Consider the following 13,584-nt stretch of genomic DNA (forward strand, 5'->3'; position numbering starts at 1 on the left):
CTCACCAGGCATACCCACAGAGCCCTCCAGTGTGGCCTCAGACAAGTTACTTCCCCTCACCCTGATAAACAGAGAGAAGCCCCCTGGCAGTCTGTCCTCACATGATAAGAGGGAAAGGCAAGAAGATCAGGGTGGAGATCACCACACCAGAGGTTTCTGACTCCAGGGTAAATGATGTCACTGAGAAGTCCTGTGATAGCTGATAAAGATTGAAAGGGGGGTCAAAAGTCCCCAAATTTAGTATATATAATAGAGCTGATGAACAGGGATTCAGCCAGCGGAAACAGGATGCACTCAAGCTGGAGAGCCTGATGAGGACCTGACATTCCATCACTTGTCATCGTTTCCTGATCCTCTGCGTGATCCTCACCACTCTTCAAACCCTACGGCCTCCTCTGGACCCTGGTGAGAGCCACAACTTCTCCTTAGGACCCTCTCCTCAACCCCTTGTCCACTGCACACCAGGAAAAGCCTGCCTTGGTTTCGGACCTGGTCATCACGATCTAAGTGAGTGTACATCTGCTGGACATAAAGCCTAAGGTTTAAGACTCTTAAACTTAGCATACAAAAGAAATATCTGTCATTAGCCTGTCATGATTAAGTGTGTTTATAGTACTTACAATTAATCTAGAATTGTTTGCAGTGAATTGATTATGTCTATTGCAGTGCCTAACATTAAGGATTGTTGTTTTCTGGATTAAGAACCTATAGAGTGGAATTATATTGAGTAAATTGAGTGAAAAAAGCATTGAAAGGGGCAAAAGTGCATGGACATTCCTTATTTCTCCCCTCAACTGCATATGTTGCAATTTTGCCCCCTGACAACCAAAGGAAAAGAAGATTATATTTTAAACAAACTCTAGTTTGTGAAATGATTCATATTTGCCACATTCGTTAATTAATAAATTTTTGTTAAATATGTAAAACAGTAGAATAAAAAAAGATGGTTAAAGATCCACTTTTGCTCAGGTGGATGCTGTTTGAGGAAGCAGGTACAGGCAAGGTGAACAGAGAAGGACAAGCACCTGGTACCTAATTAGTGCTAGAGATCATGGGGCCTGGAGATGACAGTAAGCCCTCTCCTTTGGTAAATTGGGATATTTCTCTTGGGATTCCTTCTGTGAGAAATTAGGAAGAGTTTTATTTTCCTGGGTTCCTGTTAGTGAGACAGAATGCCTCAATAAGAAAACTGACCAGATGTAGTTTCAGGTAACGCGTGCGGCAGTGGTTAGCACTGGACCTGGAATAGCAGGTACCCGGTAATTAGGTTTTACCTCTTTACGGTCCTTCTCTCTGGCCCCGCCCCTCCTGGGCCCGCCTCTTTCAGCCTGTGGGATGGGTTTTCCTTCATTTCCTGCTTCTGAGACCCGGGCGCGCTCTGGTTTCCGGTGTCATGGCGGCCTGAGGTCCCGGGAGCTGGTGAGGCGGCTGCAGGCCCCTCCCTGCGGAGCCGCTGGTCCGGCGGGCGGGGATGTGACCGCGGGTTCTGCTGGCCTGCCTCGGGCGTCCTCTTAGCTCCCGAGTCGGCCCTCAACCCGTAACCATGGCGGGATCCGGCTGTGCGTGGGGCGCCGAACCTCCGCGGTTTCTGGAGGCCTTCGGGCGGCTGTGGCAGGTACAGAGCCGCCTAGGCAGCGGCTCCTCGGCCTCGGTGTATCGGGTGCGCTGCTGCGGCACCCCCGGCTCTCCCCCCGGAGCGCTCAAGCAGTTCTTGCCTCCAGGAACTACCGGGGCTGCGGCCTCAGCAGCGGAGTATGGTTTCCGCAAAGAGAGGGCGGCGCTGGAGCAGTTGCAGGGTCACAGGAACATCGGTAATTGTCACTGTCTCCCTTCTCTCTCTGCTCGGGTCCCAGTCCAAGCATTTACTTCCTCAGCCTGGCTTCCTGTCTTTCGTCCTTTAGGCTGGAGAAGCGGGTCCGGCCTTCTCATTATCTTCTGATGCCGGCCCGTTTCCCATCGTTCTTTCACATTTTTACTGTCTGCAGTCCAGTGGAGTGGTGGTCTGCTTTGTACAGTGTCACATAGTAGATGCTCAGTAAATCCCTTTGACCTCTAGTCTCATCGAAGATTGCTGCACTCATTAGCATAGAGAAGTATCTTCTTTAGTAAAAGGGAGTATGCCTTTGCCAGATTGTCACGTCTTGTGTGTAAATTTTTGAATCTTTGCATGCCAGTAGAAAATGGGAACTCTTCTAGGGTATTGACATCAATGCCAACAACACATAGAGATCAACATATATAGATAGGGTGGATTTGGAAGAAATGACTCAGTATTACATAGGAGTCTTTATGGAAGTGGGAAATTTAAGAACATCTTTCTTTAGTAAGACTGTTTCATGACTCAGATATTCAGAATGTAAGCTCTATAATGATCACTGATGATTGATCTGTGAAAACAGTCTTCATTGTCCTTACACCAACAGAGAACTTACAATTGAATATAGCTTTGGTTAATAAAGGAAAGCCTTACTAACTGGCAAATACTTAATTTAAATATTTAAAGTTTTAAATTTAAATAATTTAAAGTGACCTGTTTTATAATACCATATTAGAGATGAATTTCCTAATGTTAGTGCTGCATTTTTTTAAAAAAAGTTTTTTTTTTTTTTTTTTTTTTTTTTTTTTTTTTTTTTAGCTTGCAATTTAATGTATCACAATAACCTTGGTGTTGAAGGAAAATTTTTGCAGGCCTCAAGACTTGTTGAATCTCTGCAAGATTAGGTTTAAATGTCATCTAGAAAGAATTAATCTCTTTCAATATTTAGAGTATAGAGTGCTGTTTTGGGTCAAGATGCAATCTTCAATTTGGCTTGAAGAGAGTTTCTACAATTGGAACTTTTACTTTCAATAATTTTTGGCACCCTAAGTATGTATTTACCCACCACTGAATATACAGTGAAATCAGCTGTTGAAGATTATTATGTCCAAAGTTCTTATTCATGGGAAAAATAATGGAAGCTTGCTTGCTCGCTCATCAAAGTTGTCCTCATCTAGATTATCCTAGATTTGTATTGCAAAGTCATCTGCTTTTAGTAATTTACTCTGAGTTTGATTTTTAAATTATTATAATTCATTTCTTTTTCTAGTGACTTTATATGGAGTCTTTACAATCCACTTCTCTCCAAATGTGCCATCGCGCTGTCTGTTGCTTGAACTCCTGGATGTCAGTGTTTCGGAATTACTTTTATATTCCAGTCACCAGGGTTGTTCCATGTGGATGATACAGCATTGTGCCAGAGATGTTCTGGAGGCCCTTGCTTTTCTTCATCATGAGGGTTATGTCCATGCAGACCTCAAGCCACGTAACATATTGTGGAGTGGAGAGAATGAATGTTTTAAACTGATCGACTTTGGACTTAGCTTCAAAGAAGGCAATCAGGTAAGAAATATCTTTTTTTTTTCTTACACTTTAAAAATCTAGTGGTCTAAACAAAATATTTTTAAATAACAAGGGTAGTTTAGTAAGGACTGAAGAGGCATTTCTGTCTAAAATACTGAAATGCCTAGAGTTGAAACAAAGCAAAAAAATTTCAGTGCCATGGTCTGGAGATGTGGCTCAAGCGGTAACGCGCTCACCTGGCATTTGTGGGGCGCTGGGTTTGATCCTCAGCACCACATAAAAATAAAGATGTTGTGTCCACCGAAAACTAAAAAATAAATATAAAAAAAACTCTCTCTCTCTTAAAAAAAAAAAAAAAGAATTTCAGTGCCACCATGCAAAAAAAAGAACATATGTTTGTGTCCGGTAGGAAGAACTAGTGAGGTACAAGAGACCTTGGGAATTAATATAAAGACTTAACCTACATAGAATACCTTTTTCTTTTTAATTTTGTGAGCATTTGGTTAATTGCTGACTTACTATTCCTGGTGTCTTCAGTGTTGGTTCTCTACTTCATGGCAGAATGCATGTGATAGGTTTGGCATAGCCTTCATTCTTAGTTTATCAGCTTTTTGCAGACTATTCTTATTTATCAGCAGTACTTACTAGGTAAACTATTTAAAGACAACTTCTTTATGAGTAGCAGTGTGGAAAGTGTAGATCTTGCCTGTGAGAACTTCCCTGTTAATGAACCAAAGTATTGTAGTAACCAAAGACTAAAAATTTTGGCATTCAATTTGGCAGTGTTTTACTCCATGTTTAGAGAACTAAATACATTGTAAAGATAGGGCTTTAATGTTGTAATGATGGTGAGCAGCTTTTTATTGGTTGTAATTTGTATTCATTTTCTTTAGGATGTAAAGTATATTCAGACAGACGGGTATCGGGCTCCTGAAGCAGAACTGCAAAATTGCTTGGCCCAGGCTGGCCTGCAGAGTGATACAGAATGTACCTCAGCTGTTGATCTGTGGAGCCTAGGAATTATTTTACTGGAAATGTTCTCAGGAATGAAACTGAAACATACAGTTAGATCTCAGGAATGGAAGGTAAACTGTACTAGTGTTTTGCTTTGGAGTCCTTAATTAATTTAAGTGTATTGAATTTATGATAATTCTAATTGAGGAATCTATTTGCATCCTCTCATCCATACTCTTTTGTCATACTGATAGTACCTTCAGTGCCACTTATCACTCCCATGGCTATCCACAGACTAATGAGCATTACATTTTCACTGTTACTAGCTGGATCCTGGCATGTAGTAGTGTTTGATAAAATGTTTGAATTAATGCATTTTCCCAAGGAAGCAAAAGTGATTTTTTTTTTGTTATATTAGGTTCTGAGGTATTACTAATAGAACCATAAGCTGTAAGTTAAATGAATCTTTACATAATGCTTTAAACTTTGTAGTTTTAAAAAGTATTTTAATGCACAATCTCATTCAATTCTCCCAACAATTCTTTAAGGACAGAGTGAATACTGGTTATTTTTGTTTTGGAAATGAAAACTAGAGGCACAGATAGGAAAGCTTGCTCCAGATTATATAGCTAAGTGTTCTAGACTTGGCTCCCAAATTTTGTTCCTCCTACTCAAAAGTTAGAGTATTTTCCACAGTTCCACATTATGTTGTAATTTATTTATATACCATGGGTGAATATGGTGTAATGACCACTATTTATTTCATTGTTTCTGTGAGAACATGGGTTCTAAGTTCTAAACTTCTGATCTTTGAATGAACTTTTTGTATGTGTATAAGAAGAAATAACTACAGCATGTTTTCAAACATATTTTGGGACTTCAATGTTTTGATGACATTAGTATTCTTTCACTTAGATGTTTGATAAATAATATAATGCTTTCAAATTATTAGCTTTGATATTAAAGGACAGTATTGGATAGTAAGTGTTTAAATATTTAAGCAACAATTATTTTTTTGAGCATCTAATACATAGTTTATGGCTATTATAATATAGAGAGTTTTATTTTCATTAATTTCCTCCCTCCGAAGGAGTACTTAAGAGCCTAGCAGACATACCTCAATGCTTATTTTTGGCCAAAAAATGCTGCCATGGGAGTAAAATCAGTATTTTTTTTTTTTTATCCCAAACAGTTCAGGAGACTATTTAGTCCAGAGGCTGAGTATTATTCCTCTAGTGCTAATTCAAGTGTAGATCTATTACTTGAATTAGCTTTGACTATCTTTGAACCCTTGGATTGTATCTGCTTGACCCAGAGCTCAACAGAACTGGATTATAGTAAAATTTGTGTGAAATTTGGAGGCATGATATGTACTAATGGAATCCCAAATATAAGCCTATCAAGGTAAAACATCATTATTTTGTTTTACCTCTTTTACAGAGACAGAATTGCCAGGTGGACTCTGAAGTCAAACTATTGGGGTTCATATCTTGCTTTCACCTCTTACTAAGTTATTTATTTGGATTTGTTAAACCATAGATAACTTTTTGTAAATTTAGGAGAGTAATAACATATCTCCTGTGAGTATCAAGGTTTAAAAAGAAATGCTAACTTAGTTTTTAGCATATTTAATGGCCTATGATAGGCATTCAATAATTTTTGGTGATAATGATGGTATTAGCTCTTTTTACTCATATACAGTTTTACATGCTGAGTTAGCATAGTACTCAAGAAAAAATTTTATATTCCATGAAGATTTAAGGTATGAATAATGTGACAAATAGTAACACTCTCATTTTCTGAGTGATAGTTTTTCTGTCTGAAAATCAGTTGAAGACTCAGTCACTAGACACACTGATTCACCCATTACACACTCATTTTCTCACTTTAAACTACATTTTATTTGGTTCTTCAGTTTTATTCATTCATCTAGAGGTTCATTAGTGCCACATATAGTTAGGTGCTGAGAATGGGGGAAAAAAAGTTTCTTGTCTCTAGAAAGTTATGATTATATATATAGTCTTCTCCATTAAGATTATAAGCTCTCAGAATGTTTTCTGTTGCATGTTATTCACTAAACAGTGTTATATGCCTAGTAGTCAATAAATACAAACTGAATTTAATAACCTAAGGAAGATGTTTCTTCTTTTTTTTAGGCAAATAGTTCTGCTATTATTGATCACATATTTGCCAGTAAAGCAGTGGTGAATGCCGCAATTCCAGCCTATCACCTAAGAGACCTTATCAAAAGGTACATTGTCTGTGCTGTAAATTTACTTTGTGTACATTTACAATGTGAAGCCTTTTTTTCCTGAATGGATTTATTATTTGTGATTTTCTTGATCTTGTAAAGGTTTTACTCCCTTAGAAATAAGAACTTAAGATATTCTGTATAGGCCAGCTTCTTATGAGAACCAAAAGTATTTAAGTACTTTTACAAAATTTGGTTTCAAAGGAATGTTCTTTTGTTCATGGTGGGTCCCATATGTTAAGTTCTTCCTTAGTTATTTATTCACCAGAAGGTAGATGCTGGGGCATGTACTTTTGACCTCTTGTGTACTCTTCATACTTGATGGAAGATATATTTTTTAAAAGAGGATCTTTAATAACTGAAGGCTGAGTGTGCTTTTGGACTTCAGGAAAAAACTCTTGAATAAGGTAGGTTTAATTATATTTTGTAATTACTACCAGAACTCTCTGGGAACAGAGAGAGAAAGAGCATTTCCAATATTTGAATAGCTCCAAATACAGTAGGTGTTTTGAAAATAAGAAATATCAAATAATGGGCTTTTGGGTTTTGAGCCCCCTTGGTGGGCTTGAAATGAATAAACAAGTATGCCAGAAAAGGGTGAATCTCTTGGTTAAGTAAGAATCTTAGAGTTTCTTTGGAATTTGGCCCTATATACATTCAAATTAGGTGTTTTTAAAAAAATTTATTTTTAATTAATTACGATTCAACAGACAGTTGGAAAAGTCTTAGAGTCCAAACTTTATCTAGTTCCTCCCAGTAACATCCTATATTACTGTAACACAGAATCAAAACTAGTAAATTGACATTGTTATAATTCACATAATTTATTTAGGTCTAATTTTATACATATTTATATGTATTTTTTTAAATTAGTCTTAAATAACTGTTTAGAAACTGATTGATATTGCATTTTCCATTGCAATTACAAATTGCATTTTCCATTGAAGAGATAGCAGTGTAAAATTATGTAATTGATTTTGGCCAGTAAGTCAAATAATTTAAGTTCTAGTTTTGAATACTTTTTTAAGTAATAACTTACCTCCTGCCCTTTCAATAATACTGAATATGGAAATTACCAAAAATTTTGATAAGGAAAACAAAAATATAACCCAAACTTCTAATGGTAGCATTTTGGTGAATTTCCTTATGTTTTCTGCATATTGAATTTTGTGTCCATGCAGCTTATTTGAACCTTTTTTTTAATGTAGTATAAAACAGATACTAAAATGCTAGTGTGACAACATGTATATGCGGGAACATTGTAATCACTATTCAGATCAATAAATAAAACTTTGCCAGTTACCCCTGCGCTTCTCTATATATCTAGTCCCTATTTCAAGACTCTATTCCTCCCCTAATAGTAACCACTATGCTACATTTGTGGTAATCACTTCCTTGATTACATTATAGTTTTATTACCCAAGTGTACATCCGTAAGATGTTTAGTTTTGCTCTTCTAAAAAAAAAAAAAAAAAAATTTTAAGTCTCTTAATCCAAAGGGTACCTTTCCATCTCTTTCGCTTTTTCCCCCACATTTTTTATTGGTGCATTATAGTTGCACATAACGATGGGATTTGTTGTTATATATTTGTACATGCACATAATATAATTTGGTCAATATCTTGCCCTGGCACTTCCTCACTCCCCTCCTTTCACCCTTTGGTCTGTCCTTTGCTCTACTGATTGATCTCCCTTTAATTTTTATGAGACTTGTCCCCACCTTTCTTTTCCTTTTTTATCACTAGTTTCTGCATATGAAAGAAAACATATGATCCTTGACGTTCTGAGTATGATTTATTGGTATTTATATGGTCTCTAGTTCCATCCATTTTCCTGCATGTGAGATAATTTCATCTTTTTTTTTTAAATGGCTGAGTAAAACTCCATTGTGTGTGTGTGTGTGTGTGTGTGTGTATATATCACATTTTTTAATCCATTCATCTATTGATGGTCGGCTAGGCTGGATCTCAGTAATTTGGCTCTTGTGAATTGTGCAGCTGTAAACATGGGTATACATGTCTGCTTCCCCCCAACCCTTTTAACTTATCTATTGTACAACCTGGATTGTTGGCTCTGTATAGTTTTTTATAACCCAAATCTTACTGATTTTTGTATGATTATAATTTCACATAATTCTTGGGGTTTTTTTTGTGTGTGTGTGTGTGTGTGTGTGTGTGTGTGTGTGTGTATGTATGTGTACATCATACACATGTGCTGTTGAGGTTGGACCACCAGGGCATTGTGCGTGCTAGGCAAGTGCTCTACCACTGAGTTGTACCCCTTGCCCCATATATCTGTTTATTCTTATAAATTGATAGATATATCTAGAGGGTTTGATTAATTTTTTCAAGACTGTAGATAGTATTGTGTTCTATCATAAGTTGGCACATAATATGTTTATCTCAGTTTTATGAGTTAGCAATTGTTGGTTCTTGATGCTTACATCCATTAGAGATGTTGATGCTCTTAATCTGCCATTTGTTCTTCATTTGGTTAACCAAAAACAAAGTTAAAAACTTGATTCTCTCTTTACTAGTTTTCAATATAATGAATTGGTTCCTGTCAGCCTCCAAAAGAGATTATTCTTTTTTAAAAAAATTCAAAGTATTAGGGAGGGGGCAGGGGATTAGCCAGGATGGTAGAACTTGATAGACATCATTATCCAAAGTACATGTATGAAGATACGAACAACATACTTTATGTACAACCAGAGAGATGAAAAATTGTGTTGTATATGTGTAATAAGAATTGTAATGCCTTCTGCTGTCATTTATTTAAAAAAAAATTCAAAATTGCAGGGCATGGTGATACAGACCCTTAATCCCAATTGCTTGGTAGGCTGAGGCAGGAGGATTGCAAGTTTGAGGCCAGCCTGGGCAACTCAGACCCAAGGTCAAAATAAAACGGGCTGGCAATGTAGCTCAGTGGTAAAGAGCACCTGGGTTCAATCCCTAGCACTTGGGAAAAAAATTCTTTTTTTCTTAACTAGTTAATTTATTTTAATTAGGTAGGTATGACAGCAGAATGCATTTGGATTCATTGTACATAATTGCAGCACAACTTTTCATGTCTCTGATTGTATACAATGTAGCGTTGCACCATATGTGCAGTCATACCTGTACCTAGGGTGTCCATCTCATTCCACCACTTTTTCTGTCCCCCATACCCACTCCCATCCCTTCCATCCCCTTTGCCCAAAGTTCCTTCATTTTACCATACCTTGCTCCCCACCATTATGGATCAACATTCATTTATCAGAGAGAACATTCTGCCTTTGGTTTTTTGGGATTGGCTTACTTTGCTTAGGATGATAACCTCCAACTCCATCCATTTACCTGCAAATGCCATAATTTTATTATCTTTTAATGCTGAGTAGTATTCCATTGTGTATATATACCACAATTTCTTTATTCATTCATCTATTGAAGGGCATCTAGGTTGCTTCCACAGTTTATCTATTGTGAATTGAGCTGCTGTAAACATTGGTGTGGCTGCATTAATAGTATTCTGATTAAGTTCTTTGTGTCTAGACTGAAGAGTGGGATAGCTGGGTCAAATGGTAGTTCCATTCCAACTTTTCTAAGGAATATCCATACTGCTTTCCAGAGTGGTTGCACCAATTTGCAGTCCCACCAGCAGTATATGAGTGTGCCTTTTCCCCCACAACTTTGCCAACACTTATTGTTGTCTGTATTTCTGATAACTGCCATTCTGACTGGCATGAGATGAAATCTTAGAGTTGTTTTGATTTGTATTTCTCTAAATACTAGAGATGTTGAACATTTTTTCATATATTTGTTGATCAGTTGTATATCTTTATGAGAAGTGTCTGTTCAGCTCCTTAGCCCATTTATTGATTATTTTGGTTGTGGCTATTTTTTTTTTTTTTTGGTGTTAAGTTTTTTGAGTTCTTTATATATCCTGGAAATTAGTGCTCTATCTGACATGTGTGTGGCAAAAATTTGCTCCCAAAATGTAGGCTCTCTCTTTACCTCATTGATCGTTCTGTACTACAAAGCTATATAACAAAAACAACATGGTATTGGCACAAAAATAGACATGTAGACCAATGATACAGGAGAGAAGACACAGAATCAATCCCACATAAATACAGTTATCTCATACTAGACAAAAGAGCCAAAAACATACATGGGAAAAGAGATAGCCTCTTCAACAAATGGTGCTGGGAGAACTGGAAACCCATATGTAGCAAAATGAAACTAAACTCCTATCTCTCAGCATGCACAAAACTCAAAGTGGATCAAGGACCTAGGAATTAGACCAGAGACCCTTTGCCTAATAGAAGAAAAGGTAGACCCAAATCTTCATAACGTCGGATTAGGCCCTGACTTCCTTAAAGGATTCCTAAAGCACAAGAAATAGAATCAAGAATTAATAAATGGGAGAAAAAAAATCTAAGATCATTATAAACTTAAATATATTTAATGGACTTAAGTATATTTGATGTGCTACAATCCATTGCAGTTTTTATCCTGTTCAAAGCTGAAACTATCTCATCCTTTATGAATGGGAAATTTCCACATATTGGTTTTGGCAGACATTATTTTTGATAGCTTCTTTTTTGTGTAATATTAAAAGATGTTCTCATTATTTTATACATTTTTTGCCCCAGACCTGGACTTAGTCATTTTTCCAAGAAGCCTGGTTTCTTTTAGTATTTTAAAACTACGATCTGGGTATTAGGAATACTCCTTACTGCTGGGGTGGTCATTGCCTTTATACCATTTAAGTTAATGGAGTTCATGCTGATATTTCTTTTTTTTTTTTTTATTGGTTGTTCAAAACATTACATAGTTCTTGATATATCATATTTCACACTTTGGTTCAAGTGGGTTATGAACTCCCATTTTTACCCCGTATACAGATTGCAGAGTCACATCAGTTACACTTCCACTGATTTACATATTGACATACTCATGTCTGTTGTATTCTGCTGCCTTTCCTATCCTCTACTATCCCCCCTCTCCTCCCCTCCGCTCCCCTCTTCTCTCTCTACCCCCTCTACTGTAACTCATTTCTCCCCCTTGTATTATTTTTCCCTTTCCCCTCACTTCCTCTTGTATGTAATTTTGTATAACCCTAAGGGTCTCCTTCCATTTCCAAGCAATTTCCCTTCTCTCTCCCTGTCCCTCCCACCTCTCATCCCTGTTTAATGTTAGTCATCTTCTCATGCTCTTCTTCCCTACTCTGTTCTTAGTTACTCTCCTTATATCAAAGAAGACATTTGGCATTTGTTTTTTAGGGATTGGCTAGCTTCACTTAGCATAATCTGCTCTAATGCCATCCATTTCCCTCCAAATTCTATAATTTTGTCATTTTTTAATGCAGAGTAATACTCCATTGTGTATAAATGCCACATTTTTTTTTATCCATTCGTCTATTGAAGGGCATCTAGGTTGCTTCCACAGTCTTGCTATTGTGAATTGTACTGCTATGAACATCGATGTAGCAGTGTCCCTGTAGCATGCTGTTTTTAGGTCTTTAGGGAATAGACCCAGAAGGGGAATAGCTGGATCAAATGGTGGTTCCATTCCCAGCTTTCCCAGGAATCTCCATACTGCTTTCCAAATTGGCCGCACCAATTTGCAGTCCCACCAGCAATGTACAAGTGTACCCTTTTCTCCACATCCTCGCCAGCACTTGTTGTTGTTTGACTTCATAATGGCTGCCAATCTTACTGGAGTGAGATGGTATCTTAGGGTGGTTTTGATTTGCATTTCTCTGACTGCTAGAGATGGTGAGCATTTTTTCATGTACTTGTTGATTGATTGTATGTCCTCCTCTGAGAAGTGTCTGTTTAGGTCCTTGGCCCATTTGTTGATTGGGTTATTTGTTATCTTATTGTCTAATTTTTTTTGAGTTCTTTATATACTCTGGATATTAGGGCTCTATCTGAAGTGTGAGGAGTAAAGATTTGTTCCCATGATGTAGGCTCCCTATTTACCTCTCTTATTGTTTCTTTTGCTGAGAAAAAACTTTTTAGTTTGAGCAAGTCCCATTTGTTGATTCTAGATATTAATTCTTGTGCTATGGGTGTCCTATTGAGGAATTTGGAGCCTGACCCCACAGTGTGTAGGTCGTAGCCAACTTTTTCTTCTATCAGATGCCTTGTCTCTGGTTTGATATCAAGCTCCTTGATCCATTTTGAGTTAACTTTTGTGCATGGCGAGAGAAAGGGATTCAGTTTCATTTTGTTGCATATGGATTTCCAGTTTTCCCAGCACCATTTGTTGAAGATGCTATCCTTCCTCCATTGCATGCTTTTAGCCCCTTTATCAAATATAAGAAAGTTGTAGTTTTGTGGGTTGGTTTCTGTGTCCTCTATTCTGTACCATTGGTCCACCCGCCTGTTTTGGTACCAATACCATGCTGTTTTTGTTACTATTGCTCTGTAGTATAGTTTGAAGTCTGGTATCGCTATACCACCTGATTCACACTTCCTGCTTAGCATTGTTTTTGCTATTCTGGGTCTTTTATTTTTCCATATGAATTTCATGATTGCTTTCTCTATTTCTACAAGAAATGCCATTGGGATTTTGATTGGCATTGCATTAAACCTATAGAGAACTTTTGGTAATATCGCCATTTTGATGATGTTAGTTCTGCCTATCCATGAACAGGGTATATTTTTCCATCTTCTAAGATCTTCTTCAATTTCTCTCTTTAGGGTTCTGTAGTTTTCATTGTATAAGTCTTTTACCTCTTTTGTTAGGTTGATTCCCAAGTATTTTATTATTTTTGGGGATATTGTGAATGGAGTGGTTGTCCTCATTTCCATTTCAGAGGGTTTGTCCCTGATATACAGAAATGCCTTTGATTTATGCGTGTTGATTTTATATCCTGCCACTTTGCTGAATTCATTTATTAGCTCTAATAGTTTCTTTGTAGACCCTTTTGGGTCTGCTAGGTATAGAATCATATCATCTGCAAATAGTGATAATTTAAGTTCTTCTTTTCCTATTTTTATGCCTTTAATTTCTTTCGTCTGTCTAATTGCTCTGGCCAGTGTTTCGAGAAC

The 13,584-nt window shown here is 37.1% G+C and overlaps 1 protein-coding gene across 1 annotated transcript in view; it reads left to right on the plus strand.

Moving 5' to 3' along the window:
* Window positions 1–1,315: 1,315 nt before the first annotated feature.
* Window positions 1,316–13,584, plus strand: part of UHMK1 (U2AF homology motif kinase 1) — a 28,548-nt gene continuing 16,279 nt past the window's right edge. Inside the window, exons 1-4 of the mRNA XM_081307622.1 lie at window positions 1,316–1,811; window positions 3,087–3,379; window positions 4,234–4,425; window positions 6,451–6,545. Of these exons, the coding sequence (XP_081163748.1) occupies window positions 1,544–1,811; window positions 3,087–3,379; window positions 4,234–4,425; window positions 6,451–6,545 (848 nt within the window). The 5' untranslated portion in view covers window positions 1,316–1,543. The remainder of the gene's footprint in view (window positions 1,812–3,086; window positions 3,380–4,233; window positions 4,426–6,450; window positions 6,546–13,584) is intronic.

Source organism: Spermophilus citellus (assembly GCF_964194105.1).
Source record: "Spermophilus citellus genome assembly, chromosome: 9".
In the NCBI taxonomy this organism is placed as follows: domain Eukaryota; kingdom Metazoa; phylum Chordata; class Mammalia; order Rodentia; family Sciuridae; genus Spermophilus; species Spermophilus citellus.